Genomic DNA, 27485 nt, shown 5'->3' on the forward strand with positions numbered 1-27485 from the left:
ATATATATATGTATTCAAAGTGCTTGAAATGTTAATGAACAACAAAAAAAATTTTTTTTTAATATTTTAAAGTGTAAAGTTTTCATCTGTAGTCTTTAATTGTTAAAATATTGCAAGTGTTTCAATTTAATGCAGCTTACTGTACTTTCTGGGTCATCCAAAATGTTTCTGTAAATCAAATCAAAGTGCATAGTAACGTCATCAACAGCGTGGGCTTAAGCTCATGCTGCATTATTCTAGCATATGTTGTGGTAGAATCCTAAAGTTTGTATTTAATAAGAAGCAGCCAGAATTTAAAAGATAAAATTCTCATATTTTTCAGGCATTTTTACAAAAGGCAACCAGAGAAGCACTTGCTGTGCAAAAAAGAATGCTTCATGAAGTGCAGAGAGAACTGACACAACATGAAATATCACGTGAGGCAGTAAAAGAAAAATTGCGTGAGTGTGAACACCATATAAGAGACCTAAAAGAGAAATGTAGATTTTATGAAAATGGATGGGAAGAAGCTTTTTCACTTGCGAAGTTAAATAGTTCTCTGTTGTCAGATAGTAAGCAAGTTCTTTGTCATACTAGTTTGTTAGACAATGCAAATTATTGACCAAAATTAGTATTATTATATAACACACTGAAAGTGACTCTGTATATGAGCAAACAATATTACCATGTTATTTTAGGTTCACATGAAAGTATCATCTCAAGTCCTGGTAATAATCAAGATAATGAGCCAATGGGTAAGCAATAATTTCAGTTAAATAATTTCATATATTTGTGTTCAGCAAACTAATATAAACACTGAATAAAAAATTAAGTTGCCAGTTTAAATTTTTTAAAAATATTAGTATTTTTGTATGTGAACAAAAAGTATAATTTTTAGTGCATGCTTGTTTGAAGACTACGTTATTCAATTTCATGAGTAAATGAATTTCAGTTAGCATTGTGTAGTTTTTGTGTATTACATGGAATTTCCGTTATTATTTTTATGATATGTTTGGTTATGCCCTGAAGAGCATACTTTGTGGAATATCACTTGTTTACAATAAAAAAGCGATAGGAAGAAAAATTACTTATTTTAGAATTTATAAAATAATAAGCAATTTTTTTTTACTTCTGAATTCCAGTCAACATTCTTCTTGTCATTATTACAGTGTTCGTACGGTCCTTAAAAGTCCTTAAATCTTTTGGAATCGATTTGTAGTCCTTAATTTTAATCATCTGAAATTTCTGTCTTTTTTTACGACTGCCATTTTAAGTGTCAATTAGCATTTTGGAGGAATATTTTTGGCAATTCACTGCCATATATATAGTAAATCTTTTGAATGGGTTTATGAGTTATAATTTGTTTCTGTTTCTAATATAAATGATGAGATACTTGAGTTTCTAAGCAAGAAGTGAAACATAAGCATTTCGAAATTAATTTTTTCTAATAAAGAGCTCTTAATGACTTTTTGCTTTTGAGAATGTGAATTCTTTTATTTAAACGGATGTAAATTTGGTGACTTTGCGACATTTTGGCGATTTTAAGATTAGTTTATATAGAAATTTTTAATTCTAAGATCTGAGAATTTGTCCATGATTTTTTTTTAAAACAACGTAACATTAATAAATTTGATTAAAATAATGGTAATATATTGAAATTATATTTAAAAAAGAACATTAAAATAAAACATTTTTATTTTTCGCTGTCCTATTATAAAGTTTCAATTTGAATCTGAAAAATAGCAAGATATAATGCTAGGCAAGATTTATAGACCCTTTGATTCTAGAAAATTTGAGAAATATGTGACAAAATGAAAAATGTCTCCATGGTATCAACACATAATGGATGCATTTAACAGAAAGTTTTGAATGAATTTTTTACTTTTTGGAGAACGTCTGGAACAACAATGAAAACATTATATTTGAATGTTTTATTTCTGATACTAGAATCTTAACATGTTTGTCTTCCCTTTATTTTCTCTACTTTTCACTAGACAGAAGCATGGAAAATATCAAAAATGTTTCGGATCATATCACATGGGCGCAGGCATTATAGAAAGGAATTTTTTTATTAATAAAGAAATTCAAAACTTACAGTTTAAAAGATTCATTTCTTAATGCATCATAGGCATAGCTGGCACTAGGCATTTTCCCACGTGATGCAATCTCTGTAGATCCTAAATTCTGCTATTTAGTGCCTTTCTAAATTCTGCTTCCAATGCTTGCTCTAAATTCTAAAAGTTTTTGCCATTTCTAGAATTTGTTGTTTGGTGAGTCATTAAATTCTAGAAATTCTGCCACATCAGCTCTGTAACCGGCCTTTACTATATATATTTCATACTACTAAAGAAATAAAATTAGCCACTTTTTCTGTACATTCTAAATGCATTTAGTGTTTTTTAGAATAACAGAAATCCTTAATTAAATCCAAAAATTCTAAAATGAAAAGGAAACTTTTTGAAGAAAGAAACTAATTAAGAATAACTGAATACATAAAGAAAATTATTCTTCAAAGATATGTGCAGTTATTATTATGTAAATTACCCAATTGTTTATGATTTCAGCCTTTACTATAATTTCCCATTTCTATTTCCTCATGTGATATAGTTATTGAGCCAAATTTAATTAAAATTAAATTGTATAATCTTTGAACCACTAGTCCACATTTAGCTTGAATTTGACTGTTCTTGTTATTTAAACCTTTGTCTGATATTGTAGTTAATTTCAGGCATAGCGATAATATGCTTCACGTCTGTCGGGGGTTTTGGACTATTTAACTTTTACAGATCAAGTAAACACTCATAGGTACATTGTGGAGAGGTTGACATGTTCAAAGATAAAGTATGCAGAAACTAGCGAGAGCATTGGTTTTCATAATGAGACAAATCTGTAATTGTTAGAAAAGATGCTTAAAGAGAAGGAAACCGATATAAACTAGCCAAAATGTTTGTGAAGACTTGTAGAGACATTAGATATTTTTGAAAGCAGGAAAGATAAAAAATTAACAATGCCTTCGCTGGGAATTGAACAGCGGACCTCTGGAATACCGGCCCAGTGTGCAAACCACTACACCACGAAGGCTCGCCAAGAAGGTGGAAGAAAAACCTTATGGGCTTCAAATTAAAATGACAGATAAATATTTTGTTGAGTATTGTTGTTACAAAACATAAATGTTTTGTAGCTTTTAATGTGTAATTATCCTAATATCGTTTAAGAATCAATGTCATAAATTACATGTATTTTAAAGTGTGAAATTTTATTAGATTTTGATTTTTAATAAGGCTTTTTTTAACAAGTATTGTTAAAAAATAAAATTTAATAGTTGCCATGTAAATCCATAATAACTAAGGCAGGGTTCGTAGCGGACTTTATAAGTGCTTATAAGTCCTTATATTTGAAAATAAAATATAAAGGCCCTTATAGGTGCTTACTTTTTCTTTAAAGCCCTTATTTATTAATTTTTTTTTTGTTTTGTTTTTAGTGCTTATTTTTTGCTTTTAGTGCAATTTTTTTTTTTTTTTTTTAATGAACGCGCTATTTTTCCCTGTACCAAAGACGAAACTAAATAAACAACTTTTCTTCCTAATATGAAATGTCAGATGGTGAATCATACTCCCACCCGGAAATAGCTTTTCCCCCTTTCTCTGCATTAACATAACCTTTGGTGTTCACGAAGAGTACAGACAGGTGCCCGTCGTTCTATTGGTCAAAGAATTGCGAAAGCAGTAGAAAATTCCGGTACATTCAGCATTCTTTTACTTCCACCCAAATACTACGCACGTTTGAATTTCTATCAAGATCTTAATAATTTGCATTCTCGTTCCGCAGTTCATATTCGTGTTTATTATGATCATTATGCTTATATTATGAGCATATGTATGAATGTTTATAGTAACATAGTTGCAGTAACTGCTGAAGTATAGTAAACTTCCAAAAATGGTTGTGTTTTGACACAGATTAGCTTTCTAAGGAATAATATTCGGAATGGCTTAAATAAAGGGAAAGTAATCGAATAGTCAAAATAATTTCATTTTTTTGGCCAATACGTTATACAGTACGAAGATTGGGAGGTTCTCCTCCCCTTTCTCCGCAAAATCTCTCAAACTGTTATAGTTCGCTGCAAAACAAGCAACGGACCTCCCTCCTTTTTTTTTTTTCTTTGTCATTTTCCAATCTGGATTGAATAGGACTAAAAGTTCTGCGATCTACCAACCGAAGCGAAGAATGATTCTATTCCGAAAATTAAACGCCGCTTGTTGAAAATTAGAATGAAAAACACCCCAGTTATTTATTCTCCCAATACCGGCAGCTGTTGATTCCAATTGCGTAATATTACGTAGGGAAGAATTACAGCACACATATTGCGCAACAACGTTCGCGATATTTTGCAGAGATAATTAATTTTTATGTTCTGTCCAAGATTTGTTTATGAACACGTAAAAGAGTTTTACTGTGCTTGCTAAGCAGAATATTTTTCAGTTTCATTAATTAATTTTTATATGATGCACGTATCGAAATGGCAAAAGCATTTATTTAGCAGAAAAATCTAAAGAGCGGCAACTGTCTACCCCCGCTCCTCTTTTTCAAGTTACGATCGACTGTCCGAATATTCGCCAATTTCCAAGTATGCGTGTTAGTTAAGCTTTTACTGTTAAAGGATGACTGAAGCAAATTTCTGTCTTCTGATTTCAGAAATGTTCTTCTTTTTTACTTAAATTACTTTGCTTGCAATATCTGTTAAGGGAAAACTGATACACAATGAAAATTTAGAAAATGTTCAGAATTTAGATTTAAATTATTTAAATATCAGTATGAGTAGAAAAATAAATTGTATTTATTATTAGGTTCCAAGCGAATACAATAAATATTCCTTATTATTATTTATTTTCTATATTTTGAACTGAAATTTCATCATTAAATCTTGTAATATAGTTTAGTTCTGCAGTTTTTTTTTTCTCATTGTAAACTAGTTCTGTAAATTGAACTTTTATTTAAAATTTAAAAAAAAAAAAAATTACCATGGTTGAGATAATGCTTATTCTCTCTTAATAAATACTGTGTTTCTCATATTTTAAATTACAAGTCGAATTTTTAAGTTTATGCAGTTGTGTATAATGTAATTATACAGGTGCTTATTGTTTTCTTAAAATGTACTTGAAAAGTGCTTATAGGTGCTTATTTTTTTAACTAAAATGTGGCTATGAACCCTGTAAGGTTATCTAATTACCTAATTTAATTATTTATAACTACTTAACCTTAAAAATTATCTCTACAAATTAAAGCGAGTTATTGCCTTTCAATAATACTCATTGTGGTCACAAGATAAAACACAAAAATGTAAAAATTCAAGTAAAACTTATTCTTTGCATCTATTGAGACTTAGAATAATACAGGGTGTTTCATAGATCATGGGACAAACTTGGAGGGGTGGTGAAGCGTACTAAAACATGCATTTTTTCATAAAAATGTAGGGTCTAAAGTGATGGGTTAAGGCAGGAACGGGGGGGGGGGAACCACGAGAGGAAAATGTGTTTATGCGCAAAGTGCTTCTTTGTAGCAATACAGTATTCACAAATAAATGTTCAAAATTGCGACCACCAGCAGTAATACATGCTTGGTAACATCGCAGAAGGACTGATGAACATTTTGAAACACAACAGGCATTTCCCGCACGCTTGCAGCCGCAATGCATAGTCGTGCAACGAGGTCCTCCAGTGAGTCAACGGGGGTCTCGTAAATGATGCTCTTCAGATGGCCCCATTTAAAAAAAAAAAAAAAAATCCAAGCTGTATAAATATGGTGAATGAGGTGGCCATCAAATGGGTCCATCACGGCCAATCCATCGGCCCAAAAAATGTCCCATCCAAGTAATTGTGGACCCGGTTTTGGGTTGGTGCACCATCATGCTCGAACCACATGCAAATCACGAACGGCAGCTGGAACATCTTGCAGCAATTCCGGTAGAACCTCTTGCAGAAAAATAGGATAACATAAGCCATTTGTACGTGCAGGTAAGAGGTATGGGCCTGTGAGGTAGTTGTTAACTATACCCGCCCACATATTCATGGAGAAGCGGATTTGGAATAAAATGTCGTCCTGTGAGAAAGTTGCCTTGTCCGTGAATAACACATCCGATGAAAAATCAGCCTCCGCCACGCACTGTTGCAAGAACCAATGACAGAAGTGACCTTGAAGAGGGTAATGTCTCTTGCAAGGTTTGGAATCTGCAAATGGCATGGGTGCAAACCATTTTCATGCAATTATCTCCAAACGGTGGAATGACTCAACTGCAGATGACGTGCAATAGCTCTTGTACTTGTCTGAGGTGATTCATGCACAATGTTCAAGATGGATTCTTCAATGCAAGGTTGTCGTGCACTTCTTCCACTCCTAGTGTCAGAGGTGGCTTCAAATGACCCGTTTTCACACAGAGACCAATGCAACCTCTCGAACATTGTGTGTTTCAGCATATGCCTGTTCTGAAACTGTTCCTGGTACAACCAAAGCGCTGATCTGCCGTTCCCATTAGCAGCACCATACATGAGATGCATGTCAGCTTTCCCCGTATGTAAACTCGCCCATCACTCTCTACAGCAAAGTTGCGAATGATCCTCTGATGCATCGGATCGTGGTCTGTCCGGCTCACTACCGCTGCATTGCCAACCAATCACAGTTGTAGTTCCTATTACTGTTAGTGTTCCCTTTTTTGAACATTTATTCTGAATACTGTATTGCTGCAAAGAAGCACTTTGCGTTGATTTTGTACATAAACACATTTTCCTCTTGTGTCGTTTTTTTGCATTCCTGCCTTAACCCGTCACTTTAGACCCTACATTCCTATACAAAAAATGCATGTTTTAGTACGCTCCACCACCCCTCCAAGTTTGTCCTAAGACCTATGAAATACCCTGTATATTCAAAACAACTTATCACTTCTGGTGCTTTAATGGCTTATTGGAATTATTATTAACTGGGTTACAACCCCTGGAACTCTACACAAAGCTATGACATTGACTGCATTTTAAGCAAAGCCTGACTGACTTTCAACACTTGCCAACCATGCCTACATCAGGCATTTCAGGTTTGTTCTAATCAGCAGGTTTCTCTCTAGACAAGCAGCAGCAGTGACAAACATCCAGTCTTTTGTTAAGAATCATACTCATTATGATCTTACTTCTCGTTTTAATCTGTGCTGTTTGATATAAAATCTACCTGCTATTTACTAAACCTTTATACTGACCAAGGGTGTGACAAAGTGAGACATAAAAAAAATCAACATAAAGCTAACTGTTAGTAAAACGTAAATGTCACTTATCTTCTTTTAAATATGACTAACTATTATAAGTGTAAAATATTTAATGCTGCTTGATAATTTGCATAAAGTTTATTTTATTCTCAAATCAGGGTTTGTACAGTCCTTAAAAGTCCTTAATTTTTTCAAAAATGATTTTTGGTCCTTAAAAGTCCTTAATTTTGCTCATTTGACATTTTTTATCATTTCTAATGATTGCCATTCTCATTGTGAATTGCGATTTCTCATGAATATGGAATTAAAATTACACGGCTCTTTAAAAATCTGTTGGCGGATTTGCGTTGTAAATGATAAAAAAAAAACAACAATTAGCTACCCGAAAGAAAGTATCGGTGTCTGATTGGCTATTCTCCCAATCTTTCGAAACAGGTGTTATCCATAAATTTAGGCAGATTGTGACGAAAGCGTGAAGCCGGAAGTTCTTTAAGAGGCGAAAGTGATGATGAAGGTGCTCGAGGAAAAAAAGGGGGGGTTCTGAAAATATTTGCGAAAATTAGAGCACTCCCAACCTGGAAGGCCACAACCCTTCTGATGCCAATAGGAACGAGATGCCTGGAAAGTGCATTTTCAATAAACTGTGGCCTCATCAAGCTGACTACAAAGACTGGATATTGATGGATGACAATCCTAATAAAGCTAAATGTGGTCTTTGTCTGAAACAAATTGAAATTTCTAGAATGGGAGAGTCAGCGCTGAAAATTCACATGAAAATTAAGTTTCGTTTTATCATTTCAATTTGTTGTTACATGGTTTTGCTTAGCTTAATTTCTGTGTTTGTTTCAATTAAGCCATAAATTAATTTTTTATCACCTTCTATAGAGTTTATTCTCTTTTGCACATACTATATGTATGGGATATCGGGATTATAAATTTATTTCTGCAGATGGTCTATTATCGATTTCGAGGAAAATCTGTTGGCTCCATTTCGATTTTAGGTCGCCAAGGGCAAATTCGGTAACATTAGCCAAGAAAAAGTGAAGTTCGGAAATACGTTTTGAAGCTTCAATAGACAATTAAGTATTTGGTTTAATCCTGTGCTGTTGATAGTAATGCATTATTTTTGCTAATGGCGATACAATTATTAGTTGAAAACAACTAACTAATTAAAAGTTTTTTAATATTTTTAAAGCTGGAAACAACTAATTGAAACTAATTTTCCTGAATTAACGAGACGCAAAATTAACTTTCATGAATTACTAAAATGTTATTGGGTAGAAGTTTAAGTGAAAATTTACATTCCGTATATATATATATATATATATATATATATATATATATATACACATATATATTTATACAGTACAAAGTCCGAGGTCGGGACTTCGGCTATCCCAGATTTGAGATTTTTCCGGATATTAGATCATTTTAAATCTACTAAGATGGCACGTAGAAATTATAAAATTGAAAATATGAAATTGTGATTTATGAAATAATGAAGCATTTATGATTTAAAGGGTATCAAAATTTACAAAAGAAAAGAGCTTAATATTTATATGTTTACTTTTAAACATTTCTTTCAATGTGAGTTACTTTATTAAACATTTCTTTCAATGTGAGTTGTTTGATTTATTTTCTCTGCTAATACTTTAGACTAATACTATAGACATATAATTTCTTGTTCAGTTATTAAGTTCCATTGTTCTAGTCCTGTAATTGGTGTGTCGAGAATTCCGAATAACTTGTCAATCAAAATTTTTTCTCGTTCAGTAACCTCTCTGTTACTTTCTTCACTATCAGTAGCTGTATTTTGTGGATTTAAAACCATACTACAGATTTCGCCCTCCGTTAATTGATTGATGATTGGGGCATTGTCATTGCAATGTAAAACTTATGTTTAACTTCCCTAAATTCTGCCGCCTAGTGCGGCCATGCAAGCTCTGTTGCTGGTTCTGGCTTTATGTGAATAACAAATCAGTTATTCTTAATTCAAATAGCACTAAATGTAATCATTTGTCCTATGAGTATCATTAACAAAATCTATTTTTACCATAAGTAAAGAAATTTCTGTTAAAATTCCTCTTGTCGACATCTTAGCGCATTAAACTTAAATCTGTAATCGGATAATACTCTGTTATTTGGCGTCGCTGCATGAGTCATTACTCAAGTTGTCATCCGTTGATAAACATGCGGTGATGAAAGGAAAATACAATAAATAATAATTCGCGATTTCGGCATCAAGGATATAAAATATTATTTGGTGTAAAATTAACAAATGTTTCGGTTTGAGATATGCCAAGCAGATACGCAGCTATGGAGTCAAGTTACTAATCATACAAATTAATGCTAAAATAATTATTTCTTCAATAATGAGATTTTTTATTTAGCGCCAAACTGAATTAAGAATCGGGATTTCCGGCATGATTTTTTATGATGAGGAAAAAAATCTAATGCGCATGCGTTTTTACGCATGCGCATTAGATTTTCACCTTCCCTCCAAAAAAAGCCCTAAGAAATTAGTTGGTGGTGCCTTTGAGGTCTGGATTTTAGATCATTCCAGATATTGGATGTCCGGATCTCCGACTTTGTACTATATATATATATGTATATATAGTAAAAAATGTATATTTTCAGTATACATTTCTTATTATATATATATACACACATACATTATATACATATATATGCGATACTTAATTTTACTAATGCCTTGCATGTAATGCCCCTTTTAGGTGCCAAACATCTCTCCCTTCTCAACTGCAGAGTTTCTTCTAGCAGTATCGTTAATTTTGTCAAATAAGAAGAACCATCTACTTCAGGAAAAGATGTAACTGCTAATTCAACATCAATAAGTGTAGAAAATAATAAAATCAATTCTTTTCTTTTCAAATCTGAAGTTACAGATGCAGAAATATTGTGGGCTTTTAAGTGCATCATAAGCCACTATTCTTTTAAATCGTGCGATAATATTGGGCTGTTACTCACTAAAATGTTCCCGGATAGTTCCATTGCAAAACAGTTTTCATGTGGTGAAAAGAAATGTGCTTATATCTGTTATTTTGGTCTTGGCCCTTATTTTAAAACTTTGTTACTAAAGTATTGTAAAAATGCAGAGTTTTTTACATTACTATTTGATGAGACTCTTAATGTGACAAATCAAAAGAAGCAACTAGATATTTATCTGAGGTACTGGCATCACGAAAATAAGGTCAGAACTCAGTACCTTACTTCTGCATTTATAAGGCATGCAAAATGTGAAATTATTTTATCCAAATTTTATGAATGTGTTGAAAAACTAGACTTGTCAAAACTCTTACAAATATCGATGGATGGTCCTGCAGTAAACTGGAAATTTTATGATTTATTGCAACAGGACTTGACAAAGGAATATAACATTCAATGCTTGACATTAGGGGCATGCGGTTTACACATTCTTAAGAATGCTTTCAAGCATATAATGTCATCCACTGGCTGGGACATTCCATCATTCTTATCCTCCTTATATTGGATTTTTAAAGATTCTCCTGCAAGACGTGAAGATTTTTTAGGTATATCTGGCTTAAAAAAGTTACCTGTGAAGTTCTGCTTTTACCTATGGTTGCAAATGTCCCAGCAGTTGAAAGAGCTATTGAAATATGGGATGACTTGCTACTGTACATTAAAGAAGTTGAAATGGGGTAGTTAAAAAAAAATTCATCGAAATCCTTCTCAAATATTTTGAAGGCAAGTAAAGATAAAAACATTTCTTATAAAATTAAATTTTTATCTCTCTCTGTCGAAAATATTATTGCCTTTCCTTGAATATTATCAAAGTGATAAACTTTTTATTCCCTTTTTTGCTGAAGATATCTTAAAACTTGTAAATGATTGCCTTCACCGCTTTAAAATTTTGAAACTAGAATATTTTGCCTTCTTCGCTTTAAAATTTTGAAACTAGAATATTCAAAAATAACTAAAGCAGAAAATCTTTATAAATTTAATTTTAATGATCCAAATTGTTATAATGATGAAAGTAACGTTTATTTGGGATTCATTGCTAAGCAGTTAATGAATCATAAATGCCGCAAGAAGGACATTTCACAAGCTGAAAGTTTTGCATTGAAACAAGAAGGTCAACAAAGTGTCTTAACAATGGTACAACACTTAATGTCTAAATGTCCAATAAATTATTCTCTTATTCGAAATGCATCTTGTATAGACCCGCGATTGATGGTTAAAAGTCCAGAAAAAAGCCCAGAACAAAATGAAAATAGTTCTAACGGTATTATTGCAGAATAAACGTGTTTTACAAGATGATTGGGATGAAATTCTGCTGCAGTATGGAGAGTTTCTAGACAAAGTAGTTAAGACAAATTTACATGAATTTTCTACTTTTGATCCTCAAAATCTTTCTCTTGACACATTTCTCACTTCTTATTTTCATGATTTTCACTATTTTCAAAAGTATGGAAAATAGTGAAAATGATTCTTATCTTGTCACATGGACAGGCCTCTGTGGAAAGGGGCTTCTCCGTAAATAAAGCAATTGAAATTGAAAATTTAAGTGACTCATCATACATTTTTAATGCACAGTATTTGATTACATAAAATTTTCTGGAGTTGTTCTTAATATCGAAATTAATAAAGAAATGAGATCGGTAGCAGCTTCTGCAAGGTCTAAATATATGCAGTATTTAGAAGAACAAAGATCTTTAACTAAATCTGAAAATTAAAAGAGCAAAAGAAATATCATTGAGGAAGAAATTGATTATATGAAGCAGAAGAAAAAATTTCTTCAAAGGGACATTAAAGATATTAATGAAGAAGTAGATGCTTTAGCAGATGAAGCTGAGACCAGCATGAACATTGATTTGTTTATCAAAGCAAATGAAATTAGAAGAATAGTTAAAGAAAAGGAAATAGGCATAAATAAATCAGATGTTAAAATAGCTGAAAAGATTTCAGATTTAAAAAAACCACAAATGTTTTGTATCTTTTATTGTACAGTTTATTATTCTAGTATCTTTCAAAAAACCAAGGAAATAAATTGTATGTTTACAAATCAGTTATTTTAATCTGCAAAATATTCTTAGATTGTGATTATAATGGTAGTTGACTGTGTTTAAATAAATATCAAATAAGTTAATAATAATCATATAAATCTCTAAAATAGTGACTGTTATTAGTGTAAAATACACTTATACATGTTTTTCAAGAAATTATGTTCTTAATTTAATGTTATCTACATCATAACTTGTAGGGAGTTAGTTTAAGTTTGAAAATTGTTTTATTGTAAGTATTAAATTGAATTTAATAATAGTGCATAATACACGCTTCTGTTAGTTTCTTAAAGTGAAATTACAAGCATGAAGTCGGTTGTATGGATAATTGGTTGTATTCTATTCATTTTTTTGTTTGCTGATAGGTCCTTAAATTTTTCTTTGATGGTCCTTAAAAGTCCTTAATTTTCACGTAAGATAATGTGTACTAACCCTGTCAAACTTATTAATAAGTATGTTAGTTATTTCATATTTAGTAATAATGCATACTACTTAGGATCTATTTTATTTGTAGGATGGTATTACAAAAGTGAAATTCAGGCATAGAATAATATTTTTAATTTAATTTATTCAGTTCCCATTTGCTCATAGGTCCTTAATTTTTTTCACTAATGGTGCTTAAAAGTCCTTAAAAGTACTTCATTTCCATGTGCAGAAATGCGTACAAACCCTGTATTATGGTCAGTCTGATGTTTCTTCTCATTTCAGACACAGAGCTTCAACGCTTCTAGTATATTTTCATGCAGGATTTTTTCCATTAATATTTACTCTGATTCTCATTTTCATCTACTTGAATCCTCGTTCTTTCCTTTTTTTTTTTCCTCTATCACATATTTCTTTCATATAATATTTCTGTAGGTTTATCCAACCTAGCCTGGTGTGGGATCACCCTTCAGTGATGCTATCAGGTTCAATGTTCCGTCTTACTTTCTTTGGGAACATGCAAGGACCTGACTCGGAACAGAGAGCTTACTAAAGCTATGTTCAATAACTGTGGGAAGTGACCTGACTCGGAACAGAGAGCTTACTAAAGCTATGTTCAATAACTGTGGGAAGTAGACAGGATACACAAGAAGGGTATACAAAACCCTTTATTTTTCTCTCTTTACAATAACTTCCGTACTTCGGAATACAAAGACCCACTACTTGTGGTCTAAACGTAAGAATATAAAAATATAACTTAACTCTAACTTAACTTTGAAATAATAAACGTGGAAGATTGGCCTTATATTAACCGGAAGCCGTATGTAGTACAAAGAACTGTTAACACTACAATATGTTTAAAATTATCAAGAGGATTAAACCTCTGGCCTGGAAGGCAACCAGCAACTGAGTAAAACTTCTAAGGTAAGCGGCCTGCTTCGACTAACTCCTTCCTCTCTCTCGCTTGGCAAAAAGCCACAACTTAAGTACTTGGCGTTCGCCAGACAAATTTTGCATAAATAAGTTAAAGCTTTTAATTCTGGCCGGAAGTAGAAAATAAGAAGTGATAGTAAAGATTTAAAATAAAATAAACGTTGGTAAAACTTAAGATCCTTACATACTTCTCACCAGAGTTGATTAGTTTGAAACTGAGGTCTAAAACGACCTTGTTGAAAACTTTTAGCTCTAGAATCTAACGCGAGACCAATCTTTTACAAACATTTCTTACTAGAAACTAGAAATTAAAAAAAAAAAAAAGAAATTTGTTTTTACAATAGCAGCTCCAAGGACACGCAATTTTTCATCTGTACTGCATCTAAACAGGAGCTTTTTATTCAAATCTGGTTCCTTCCAGATCTCTAGAAGGAAAACTAGTTTAATGAAATGTTACACAATGAAATGGCAAGTAACATGCATATTTATATTTCTCTTAACATTCTTATTTCATTCATGACTATTTTAATTATCTCTCCCCGTGCTCTCTGACATGTGTTGTAAAAGAACACCAAACACGAATGTGTTTATGTATACGTGTTCAACACTTCCTCCTACAATCAAAACACTAACGTGTTAAAATTCAACATACCAAGACCTCGTAACACACCCTAACTTCAACTGTAAACCCTGAGGTACTATTCTGAAAGTGGCTAACTCTGAAGTGTAGCGTCAGAGAGCCTAACTACATTCATTCAACCTTTAACACATATTCACAATAATTTAATCTTTTTACAGTCACACAAATAAGTTTAAAATTTTTGGCATTACTTTCACTTTTACCATATCACGGTATTTCTTAACATTTAAAATAACAGTTCACATTGTATATAAGAACATATTAACATGCCGTTAATTTTACGCATTTGAAAACATACATTAGTAGTACATTGTTAACTTCTATTCTTTTCAAAGCAAGTGCCAATTCTTCTACATTGAAATACTACATTTCAAAAAGTCTTTCAGACTGAAACTTCTTTCTTGCCAGAATGTTTTAAATAAAATTTATACAATAACTTTTACAATATTTAAGTGTTTACATATTCCTATTATACATCAACTTTAGTTTTACGCGCGAGTAATTGAAAAACATAATACCAAAATCGGTAACAACTCATTTCTCGCCTTTTTGGCGATAAAGGTAGACCTCGCATGAGGTAAAACTTTTTGAAATCTGCCACTTGCAGTAAGAATGAAAGATTAACTTAAGTTTGCAAAGTAACATAAAATTTTACTTATCTTTGTGTTATTCGGACATTCTTTTCTGAGCCCAGTCCTGGAAGGTAGCGCAGATTCTCGTTTGATTTATCCTCCTTCTTGTGCAGGCTCGCCCTTCAGTGCCTTCCTCTAGAAGTTTTCTTTTTTCTCCAGTTCGGTCACCCTTGAATACCTTCTTTTTCGCCTCTGCCTGTGGTCTTGGCCGTTTAATGGCAGCTGGTCTTGACGGAACCGGGAGACTTCTTTCGCGTTCCTGCTTGGACCTCGTCGCTGGCTGTTCAAATTTTCCTTGTAACTTTTCCTCCGCCGCTGGTGGCCCTTCCGCAGTTAAGCAACATTTGCTGCGGAGAGTCCTGTCGGATGAGTAGATCTTCCGTTTTAGAGCCGGGTTATAGTGCCCGTCATTTCTCCTGGCTCTCTTTGCATACGTCGTCCTTCTCCCTTCTTCATTCTGGGGATGTTCGTGAGCTCTCTTTTCTGGACGGTGGAATGGCTTCTTTTTCTTGTTACCTTTAATTTTCCCGCAGGGAAACTTTCTTTTCACTTGCTTCTGCCTCTTAATGGCTTGCCCTTGTACTTGTCGTTGTTCCACGTCTGGAGCTTGTGCTTGCCGTGTCTGCCGTGCCGGATCCTGCAAAAGATCTGTAAATATTTGCATTTTATTACGATCATAGTAGGGTTTGATTTGATCAATGTTTGCGGAGCAGGTTTCACCATTCCTGGCTTTTAACACTACTACAGCGTGAGTTTTTTTTTCTATGACATATGGTCCTTCAAATCGTGGAAAAAATTTGGCAGTTTTATCTTCTGGTCCTGAAGAAAGTGGAATGCTTAACTTTTAAAACTTCATCCCCTACTTTATAAGTTACTTCCCGTCGTTTCAAGTCATAATATAATTTTTGTTTTCTCTGAGCTACTTCAGTATTCTTTTTTGCTTCTTTAATTAGTTTTTCTATATCAGCCCTTTTAAATTCTGGGGCTCTTTGTTGCACATAAACTAATTTATCTAACGGCGTTATAATCTTTCTGCCTAAAAAGAACTCAGCAGGAGTTTTGCCCGTTGTATCATGTTTTGCGGTCCTAAGGGCGAAAGCAAATTCATTGACATAGTTATCCCAGCTTTTATGAAAATTTTTAACATAACTACGGATAATTTTCACTATATTTCTATTGACCCGTTCCGCTATATTTGATTGCGGCCGATATGGGACCATTTTTAAATGACGTATGCCCAGTTTTTGGCACATGTCTTCAAATACATTACTTACAAATTGAGGACCATTATCCGATATAACTTTTAGGGGCGCCCCATATTTTAAAATATATTTGTTTAAAATAGAATCAGTAACTAATTTCGCGGAGGCTCGTTTTAAGGGAACAATTTCGGTCCACTTACTAAAATGATCAACCATAACAAGGAGATAGCGACTTTTATTTAACTGACTTTTTGGGAAAGGGCCCAATAAATCGATGCCAATTATTTCATTTGGAAATTCGGATTTAATACTATTTAGAAACCCGGCCGAGCGGAAATTAATATAAATAACTGCTTGACATGTTGGGCAGGACTGGACATACGCCCTTGTTAACTTTTGCAGTTCAGGAAAATAGACTGCCTCGCGTACGCGTTGGATAGTTTTTCGAATACCAGCATGAGAAGCTAAAGGGCTGTCATTGAGCTCCTGCAGGATATTTAATCTAAGACTAGCTGGGATAACAAGTCGAAATTCGTAGTTTTTGTATAAAATAATAGACCATCTATTAGTTCGTAATGGGCCGCCCTATTTCTTATCGCCACAATATCTTGGTGGCTAAAATTTTCAGGATCCTTCAAATACTCATAAATGCTTCCAAACTCAGGATCCTTACCCAGTTCGGTTATTACAGTTTCTCGGGATTTTATTGTACATGCTGTGAGCATTGCCACCTTTACAGTATTACCTTCTTCATCTATTTTAATTCTGGATAGGTCATCTGCTACGATATTTTGCTTTCCGGGGGTATGCTTGATTACCAGATTATATTCTTGTAGCTTGAGTGGCCATCTTATTAACCCGTGGGATAAGTTTTTCCCTGAGTACAATCTAGTTACCGCCGCATGATCAGAGTACACTGTTATTGGCGCCTTTCCAAAATAGACTCGGAACTTTTGCACTGCTAACAGAACTGCAAGTGCCTCTCTCTCGGTCGCGGAATAGTTTCTTTGTGTTTGATTTAAAGTTCGGCTAAAAAATGCCACGGGCTGCTGATTTTGCGAAAGTACCGCTCCTACCGCATAATCCGAAGCATCCACTGAAATTTCTAAATTCTCATCCTTTTCAGGAAATTTCAACACAGGGGCTTGCGTTAATGCTTGGTTTAATTTTTCGAAAGCACTTTTGGCTTCGGCCGTCCACGAGAATCTTGCCTTTTTCCTTTTTAATTTTAACAATGGTTCAGCAATAGCTGCAAAATCTTTTATAAAGGACCTATAATATGAACAAAGTCCTAGAAAAGAAGAGAGCATCTTCGCCGTGTTTGGAGTCGGATACTTTTGTACAGTGATTATTTTTGATTCGTCTGTCTCGATTCCTTTCTGAGATATTTTGTAACCTAAATATTTTAATTCAGGGGCTGCAAATTTGCACTTTTCGACATTAACTTTTAGACCGGCCTCATTTAATAAAGAAAACACCTGTCTTAAATCCTGTACATGTTGGTCGAGATTATCACTAGTAATAATGATATCGTCTAAATAGATAAATGTGGACTTTCCAAGAACAGGCCTTAACACAATGTCCATACATCGCTGAAATGTTGCCGGTGCCCCTGAAAGGCCAAACGGCATACGCAGAAATGCATAAGTGCCAGGCTTGGTTATAAAAGCAGTCTTAGGCACGTACTCAGGCATAACCCCTATTTGAAAATAACCCGTCGTTAAGTCTAAATTTATCATATATTTGGTGGATGTTATGTTCCTTAGAATTTCTTCAATAATAGGTAACGGATATACCGGATATTTAGTTATGGAGTTTAATTTACGGTAGTCAATTGCGAATCTCCACCTTTTTGGATGTGTCAATGGATAGTCATTATTTTTCTTACATAAAACCACCGGGCTAGCATAACTACTTGAAATGGGCATTATGATCTTTTTACGTAGCATATCGGTGATATGCCATTCTATAATTTTTTCCTTATTCATATCATACCGGTATGCTTTGTGGCGAACTGGCATTGAATCTCCGGTGTCAATACTATGGTTAGTAACCTGAGTAAATCCTGGAATATCACTAAATAACGAAGCAAATTCACTTACCACTTGTCGGATTCTTCGTTGCTCTTCATTAGGCAGGTGGTCAAGGTTTAACATCGGCGGTTCAGCCTTTTCTCCACGAACTGGTTTCATCGTCAGCTTAAGGGACGCTTCATTAAAATCCAGCGTTGCTTGTGCCTCTGAAAGAAAGTCTATTCCTAAGATAATATGTGCTTGCAGATTCTTTACTATGAAAAACATAACCTTTACTTGTTTGTCCTTGATACGGACATACAGCGGTAATTTACCTATACACTTACATCTTTCTCCTTGCGCAGCTAACACTGTCGTATTATCCGAATTATATATACGATATTTACGAAAATACTTCCTAAAGAAATCTTCTGCCACACAGGAACACTGCGCGCCTGTATCCAGGAGTGCGGTGGCTGGGATATTATTCACCAACACTTCAATCTTCAGAAGAGTCAAATTTTTCACCATTTTACACCATTTTACATTATATTTAACAGCCTCTAAAAAATCAAGTGTTTTTCCAGTACCTTTTACTGCAGTCATTTCACCATTTTTTATCATCTAATGAGTATTCATGCACAAACCTTATTGCAGAGATGAGCAAATGCTTTTAACCATGGGCAAAAAGGTGTTCAGCTAATCATGTGGGTAGGGCTGTTGCAAGGTGCAATGGTTTTTCTGTTACGATCTTTTAGGGTGCCCTATTTGTTTGCCAGTATGCGATTGGGGGGGTGGCACTGCTATCTGGTAGAAATATTGTAACCATTTAAAATAAAATTTTATGCACTTAAATGTGTACTTTAAATAAGCCCTAGATGGTAAGCATGAGGTTTTTGGCAATGCATGGTGTTCAACCAGTAGTTATACAGGGCTGTGATTCAAAAGTTTCAATGTACATGTAAATTTCAAGGAACATGAAGCCCCCTCAAAAAAGGCAGCAATAATTAATGAAATATTTTTTATAAATTAATGGCTTTTCTTATATTTTTATTACAAACTCAACTTTAATTAATATATACTTAGTGTAAGGAGTGAAATCTCAAATTTTCATTCATGATTATTTCTTCCAAATTAAGATTCCAACTCATTTATAGCAATCCTCAACACCAAACGTAAATTTTCATCAGAAATGTGTGACTGCATGGTACTCAGCATACCTAGGCTTTGTACTACTGATTTGTGTAACGGATTATAAGACATCCGGATTAAAGACTTTTGACTGTATTATTTGTTCATCAAGAAGCTCTTTGTGCCGAAGACTTGTCTTGTGTTGTTAACCCTGTAGTGCATTCTATCAACGAAATAGAGCTTGAGCTCTGAAATGGTGCCGATTTCATTACCTTTTCCCGGAATAAACAGAAGACGTAGGCAGTTACTCCTTCACTCTAGTGTGCACTCACTAGCTTTCCGAAAGAACTGCACTACTGAGATTTTGGAATTTAAGGGAGTGTGTTTTAAAATATCTGGAAAAAAACAGTGAACTGCCCAGTGCTTTCTTGACTAAAGATTTCGCTTTTTTCACTGAATTTCTGAATCTGGATGATTAATTCTAATAATCAACCTTTAAAATTTGTTTTAGGCCTAACATTAAAATAAAAGTCCATTGAAGTTTCTTTGGATTACCTTTTCTTCTCTTATCTTTTCTGGTCATATATTTTTCGATTTTGTAATCTGCAGTATACATTATATTATTTCAAAGTAACATTTTTATCTCCTTGATGCATTTTTATTTCAGATACTGAATATTTTGTAGTTTTTAATTTACAATTTTAAAAACATGTATTTTGAGATTTTCATTATGAATGTTCATTTTACATTTCAGGTATAAATTATAAGAAACTTAATTTCATTAAAACCAGCTTCTCAGTTAATTAATTACTATAATTATTTTTATCTTTAACTAAAATCTGCTTCCTAATTAATCAAGTACTGTAATTATTTTTATCTTTAACTATCTTCATGTAGTGGTTGATGGACAAGAACCTGTAGCTGGTTCAAGTAATACAACTCCAGATTTAGATGCCAAGGATACAGAAATAGAAAAGGTAAAAAGAATGAATAGAAACCTTCGGATCATGCTAAGAAAAGTGAAGGTAAATTTTTAGTTTCTTTTATTAAGAACAATTTTTTCTTTACATTTAATATTAAATAATTTTAGATTATGATTATAATGCAACAATTTTGTTTTTCTTTTCTTTGAAAATTTTATAATTGTTGAAAGTGAAATTTGTATGTTTTAAGAAAAGCTGCTTGTTTTTACTAAAATGTTGGACTAAAAATCAGAAATTACTTCTTAAGTGTTTTTATCCATTTAGAAATATTAAAACAATGATTTATAACCTATTGTCTGAAAAAAGGGCAGCATGTCTTGATACAGTGAAAAGTCGTTGATTCGGACACCCATAATCCTGAATGATCTATAATCCGGACCTCAAAGCTACAAACTTTCTGTGCAGTGACGCATGCGCGTAAGACCTTTATGGCTGGGAATATGCGTGTGCGCATGCGCAAAATATGTTTACGAATGCGCGTTTAAGGTATAGCGAACAGTATGAGCTAAGCTAAAATTATCTAATTAAGTTAATGTTGCAGATTGCGTTGTTCCTTAATCTTTGAATTGTATCCGGCGTATTATTTTTTGCAGACTGTTAGAGCAATTTTATAAAAGTAAGCTTGAACTTTCGATTATGTCAAATAGAATTTTTGATATATAATTACTAATATGTAATGGATCTACAAAGCGAAAGTATGTATGTAAGTCCATTAAACAAAAAGTGGAATTGCTGCAAAAAATGGATAAAGGATAATGGATTTGTTTATATAACCATTCTGAAATCTGTTTATCAATTTCACAAATCTGTTTATCAGTTTCACGCTGCTCTGCGTGCGTGCGTGTGGGGGGGGGGGGGAACGTCGCGTCGCGCAATGAACTGGAAGTTGATCTGTCAGCACTATCCTTATCTTCAGGGCAGATGTTTTTATTTTATTTGGCTTATAATTCCTTACTAAATGTAGTATTTCATCTCGATGTACTCCGTCTGTGATATGATTTAAATCAAATTCCTCTTTATTATAACAGGGTTGCCATGCTACCTGGAAAACCTGAAAAAGTCAGGGAATTCGAAAATTGACCAAAAAGTTCAGGCAAAAGTCAGGGAATTTAAGTATTTTAGTGCAAATCTGGAAAAGTCAGGGAATTTCATACAACGATCCCGCCAAAAAAAGCGAGCTTTGTGCCGTCATCTGAAGAGATAACTTTTTTGCCGAATTGTGTATCACGTGAGTGTCATTCGGGCAGCTAGCATAGAGCCAATTTTTGCAGCTCCAATTTGATTGTCTTTTAGAAAGGGAAAGCAAGTTTCCCGCAACTTTTGGTTTCCAGCCACCTCGAGAATTGGGAGAATCGCATGTGCAGTGCATGAACTAAAGAAAGTACCTATTCTCGATAAAACAAAATGGGTTTAATCCTATTGTACGATACCATATAGGTTAGAATCAAAGAATATGTATTGTAAAGAAGGAAAACCTATCTGCAGCATACATGGCTCCGTTCCATCATAGAGGGAAACAGCTGTGCATGTGCGATATATCTGTCGCCAAAGCTCGAAACCGGTGTTGAAGTTCGAAGGTCACGTTATTAAGAATTCATAAAATGACTATCGTTTTAAAACTCTAAAGAAAAAGAAAATATTTTTTGGCGCAAGTAAATGAATTCATGGATTAGTTATTTTGGGGGGGGAAGAAAACTACGAAAATCCGTTTTTAAAATTATTGCGAAAAATCCAAGAAGAAACATTCTATGATAAAACATTTCTTCTTGGATTTTTCGCAATAATTTAAAAACGGATTTTCGTAGTTTTCTTTTTTTGTCAAAGAACGTTTCTTCTTAACACATGTTTCCCAATTTCCTGTACACATCACGGAGAGGAAAATTCTGGCCACCAGGTTCCGTCGCCAAATCCCTTGGCAAATTTTCCGTCCACATTCTAGCTGTGTAATAGCATTACGTGTATGGAATCTTTTCTTTACATAGACATTCTTTGGTTAGAATAATCTCCATGTATGGTACAACAGGATTTGGCGATATGATTATGAGAAGTAAACGGGTCATTTTGGTCTTGGCGACAATTTTCAAAACTGTGCCAAGGCCTTACCGTATACTAGAATTTTACCGCAAAATCTTTAAACCTTTTTTTTTTTCCTTTTTAATAAATACCTTGTCATTTTGCAGTAAAATAAAGAAATAGTGATCATTCATCTAGGCTAACCATGTAATATAACTATATTCGCTAAAATATCGTTAATTATTCTAATTCAATTTTTAAGTAATTATTTTTATTTTTATGTTATTCATATCATTTAATGTTGCTTCTTTTCTCTAAATTTATTTATTATAAGTAAATAATATTTCCAAATTTCAGGAAATGTTCTCTGGCATAATCCTGAAATTAATTCTAGCAGTATGATGACATACCATCACGAAATTTAATGCACATATTTTTTCCTTATGTATGCTGCGAAATAAATATAAAATACCTCAATTTATTTTTAAAATATCATTAAATAAGATTTTTCTTTCGTTTAGCTGCAGAATGTCTGCAAAAAAAGCCTTATTTTATTCCAGATTGGGCAAATCCTAATCTCAATCTTCAGTGGAGAAAACAACTCCTAATATAATTATATTTATGTTTTTAAGTGTTAAGGTGCCTTTTAAGAACATACCTCACGCAAATTAAATTTACCTAAAATCTAACTTAACTATTTAGCATTGCGTTGTGATTTATAAGGACCGGATTAGCCTGGTGTTGAACTGGTGATGATCATGAGTGATAATTATAAAACATACAGTTGTTATCCAATGTATATATCTTAAATTTTATTAAGTTTCTTAAGTGGAAAAGTAAGCAAAATTATTAAACAAAGTATACCAAGAATAATTAAGAATAAATGTCCTGGGATTTATTGAATAATTTTATTCAATAAATTTACTACACAATACAATTAATACCATAATTAATTTACCTCTTAGCACAGCCAACGTACATTACACAGATAGACTGGAATTTTTTTGAAACACATCTGGAAAACCTGGAAAAGTCAGGGAACTTCATTCTCCTATTTGAGTGGCAACCCTGTTATAATTCACTTCCGATACTTTCTTCGAAAATGAAAGAATTTTGATTGACAAATTAGTCAGTATTCTAGACACAGCAATTATAAGACTTGAACAGCAGAACTTTGTAACTGAACAAGAAATTATGTCTGTTTATAGAATCAAAGAGAAAGTATTATCACATAAAAAACGAAACAACTTAAACAACTTACATTGAAAGAAATGTTTAATAAAGTAAACAAATAAATATTTAGGGTTTTTTTATTATTTATTTATTTTTTATTTTGATACCCTTTAGATCATAATTGTTCTTTATTTCATAAATTACGGTTTCATATTTTTAATTTTATAATTTCTGCATGCCATCTTACCAGATTTAAACTGATGATCTATAATCCAGAAAAATCTATAATCCGGAATCGCCGAAGTCCCGACGAGTCCGGATTAATAACTTTTGACTGTAATGGTCATTCCAAACTTAGTTACAGGAATCTTATTTTAGTATCTTGTTCAACAAAAAAAGTATGTTAGGAGTTACTTTTAGCAGAGTATCGAAAAGTCATAGCATTTTAAGCATACAAAAGCATTTTTCAGCTGTTAATAATATTTGAGCAGTAGATTTTTAAAATAATGACCATCTTTGAAATTGACTAGAATTTTGAGAACATAAGCAAGTATTGTTATTGCATGTCACCTTTCTTAGGTGACCACTTAAAATAAAAAGTCTGGAATCGAGCTGTTTTTCTGAGTATTCACTGTGTTTACATTAATAGAATGAATGATTTTTTGCCCATATAACATTTTATGCATATTCAGTGCTATGCAAAAACATTTGATCAAACTAATTAATTTTTTTCATCTCTTGGAATTATCTTGAGTTCTCTTACATTCGTAGGAATCTCTGCCCTATTCTTACATAATCATTTTCATTGTCATAATACATTAAACTGGAAAATGCACATTTTATTATATTAATTGTATTCTGAAATTTAATTTGTGGTGTTTGCTGTTGTGCTTTGAATTGTGTGTTTGTAATGTTTCATAAGCAAAATCCTAATATATTTATCAAGTCTCAGCAATGGAAGAATTTAAAGATGCTGTATGTCCAGATGTTGGATAATCATCTGGCTGCCCAGGCTGAAAGCCCATAGAGTTCTATTTTAATGCATGGCCTATTGGTTACAGGCTTGTTGAATGTCATTCATTCTTTGGTCATTGTGTGAGTACTTGCAGTCTCTAAGTGACATTTCCCTGTTTTTTGTTTGGTATCAACACTTTCATTCTGTTTACTCTTGTGCATCATGGTCTGACTGTTGTTGACATTCATCATTGCAATTTGCCCAAGGAAAGAACCTGAAAATGCTAATGCATAGCAAAAGATTTGATGGAAAAAGTAATGTACTTCTTTTACATTAGCAGATGTTCAGTTTATGCCAGTTTACTTGTTAATGGGGAGGAGTTTCTTTGGAACAGAAATAGATAAAGTCAGATTTTTTAGGCATCTACGAAGAACAGATATAAAAACAAATTAGTAATCTAAATCATGCATCGTAAAATAAATTGTTTATAATAATAAGTCAGTTTGGAGAATTTTTGAAATGACATTGCAATGCAGCATGAAAACATCCTGTAAACTGTCAGTTTTTGCTTGGAAACCATCCTGTTTTTCATATTTCAGGATTGGTAGTTCTGAATGTTGAACTCTTACATATTTATTACTAATTTAAAAAAGCTTAAAATTAATAATGTCAAAAACAAATTATCAAACAAATATTATGTTAATGGAAGTAGAAGTTGTCTTCATTGTTCAGAGTTGTGGCTAGGCTTTACTGTATTTTATTTTGATAGTTTTACACAAATAATTTTATTGTTGCTTGAATTAAGTGAATGAACATACTTTTATATGTGATAGAATACCTGGAATTATTTCATACATAATTTCAGGAAATAAAAAGTATTTTGTTCTGATACTTTTGTCATAGGTTGTTCCTTTTTATTTGTTTATTAAATTTGATTTTTAATCACCATCGATAAATTTTTATGAGGATCATGCAAGAAATATGATCTTATTGTGAAATTTAAGTTAAAATTTGATTTGATAAGCAGATATCTATCCACTGCAGGCGATGTCCCACTAAGGCTGTTGCGCCACTGAGTTTAGTTTGATTTGATAAATGTTCGTAATGTTTCTAATTTCGCATAATTCAGTTTTCTTGCTATAATAATTTTATAGTTCATAATGTCTCATATTTTGTTTTAGATATTCCTTAAGAAAATTAATCTGTATTTCTTTCTTTGCAAATCCCCTCCTTTTTTACTCATTTTATCATCTAAAAACAGAGAGGTGAAAATTATGGAGGAGAGGGTTGTGCAAGAGCATAAAAAATGAGCAGAAGTCATGGATGAACTACAGTTAACAATTGCAGTCTTACTTCTTTAAAAGAAATGTGCATTCCAGTAAGAATACATAGTAATATTAACATTACAATATCTAATAAGATGTTCATTCCTACTTACAACTTGAATCTTACCTGTTCTAATTATCTCTCTTTGTTACTCTTTAAGCCTCAAATCATCTATAAGTAATAAGAAAGAGAATTTGCAGCAGGCATAGTATAAGAGGAAGAATTTTTCAAAGCTAGGGTTTCTCTTTCTCTCTTTTTATTATTATTATTATTTTTTTTATTTGTGTGTGTGAATGTGAATGTAGCTGTCAGTAATGAAAGTGTGAAATGATTTATTATTTGTGAAAATTTTTAATTATGAAACAAAGAGAAGAAAATTAAACATTTTCCTCTTATTACAATTATTATAAGGTATTTCTCCTGCCTTCGTAGTGTGCCTTTGTGGTGTAGTGGTCAGCACACTCGTGCGTATCGAGAGGTCTGTGATTCAAGTCCCACGAGGGCATTCCTCATTTTTCATCTCTTCTGCTTTAAAAAAATACCTAATGTCTCTGGAATAGACTGAATGACAGTTAATGTTTGCATGCTGTAATTAATCGTGTTCTTGTGTTAGGCTGGCATAAATTCCAACAGTTACAAAGGAAGGATTTGGTGTGACCTTTGCAGGTAGTTTGTGAAGGTTTGCCCTTGCTAGTAAGATAAACCAATCACCACATGAACAACTCCATTTAGGAGGAAATGCTATGAGGAAGGGAAAAATACTTAGGAGGAAATGCTTTGAGGAAGGGAAAAATACTTTTTTAATTTTCAGAGATTTATGCTGAAATATTTGGGGGGAAGGAGAATATGTGAGGAAATAAGAGCAAGAATTTTTCAAAGCTAGGGTTTCTCTCTGTCTCTTATTATTATTATTATTATTATTATTTATTTGTGTGTATGAATGTGAATGTAGCTGTCAGTAATGAAAGTCTGAAATGATTTTTTATTTGTGAAAATTTTTAATTATGAAACATAAAGAAGAAAATTTAAGCATTTTCCACTTATTACAATTATTTTCTCATTCTAACTAGTTTTTAACTAGTTTCCTTAAAATAAATGAACAGAATTGGCTATGAAAAGTTACAATATTAATAAAATATAATTGGAATTAGTTTTTGTGATTACTTAAATTGAGCAAGTGAACTTTTCTACCCCCCTTGTCTTTTCTTTCTTTTTTTAAATGAGGTAAGTGAGAATAGCATCAAATTTTGATTATTAAAATATGAAATATGCTATGCATGTTTTGTGTAAATCTTTCTGTAGATTTCTGTTTGTGTGGATTACATTCAGGGATATCAGGTTTTTCATTCTAGCTCAACTGAAATTTACTTTCTGTCTCCCAAATTATTTCCTTGATTTTAGTATCATAAATGCCAATTTTTTTAACTACAGAAATGGAATGGACGACTTTCTGCTGTATATATTTTTGGTATTTACACAAGACAAAATTTTAAAACATTGTACACATTGTAAAGAAATTTTATATCTAGTATATGAGTGTTGTGTGTTATATTCAAAGACAGTTTTCCAAACACATGTCATTCAGACTCTTCAGCATAATAGAAACAGATTCAAATAAAAATTTTGTAAAAGTACTTGCAGAGTGTGTTAACTGCCATGAATATCAAAACAAAAATTCTTAACTCCCTCTACTCGGTTACAGCTCTGAGAAATATACAGCAAATATGATGCTAGGAACTTTGTTGAAGTATGCCATTATGAGTACTAGTGCCTGAGACATACTTCAGTATGGCAG

At 32.8% G+C, this 27485-nt stretch overlaps 1 protein-coding gene across 3 annotated transcripts in view; it reads left to right on the plus strand.

The window, feature by feature from the left end:
• The window catches only part of LOC118192107 (uncharacterized), a 243404-nt gene that overhangs the window by 108257 nt on the left and 107662 nt on the right, over positions 1–27485 (plus strand). For all 3 annotated transcript variants that reach the window (XR_015042880.1, XR_015042879.1, XM_085822981.1), the window contains exons 9-11: positions 323–551; positions 678–734; positions 20138–20265. Coding sequence is in view for 1 of the 3 variants with exons in the window: in XM_085822981.1 (XP_085679107.1) it covers positions 323–551; positions 678–734; positions 20138–20265 (414 nt within the window). In the remaining 2 variants the exon portion in view is untranslated. The remainder of the gene's footprint in view (positions 1–322; positions 552–677; positions 735–20137; positions 20266–27485) is intronic.

Source organism: Stegodyphus dumicola, chromosome 1 (genome assembly GCF_044657685.1).
Source record: "Stegodyphus dumicola isolate Sdum_Otavi_A_Nest chromosome 1, ASM4465768v1".
Taxonomy (NCBI): Eukaryota; Metazoa; Arthropoda; class Arachnida; order Araneae; family Eresidae; genus Stegodyphus; species Stegodyphus dumicola.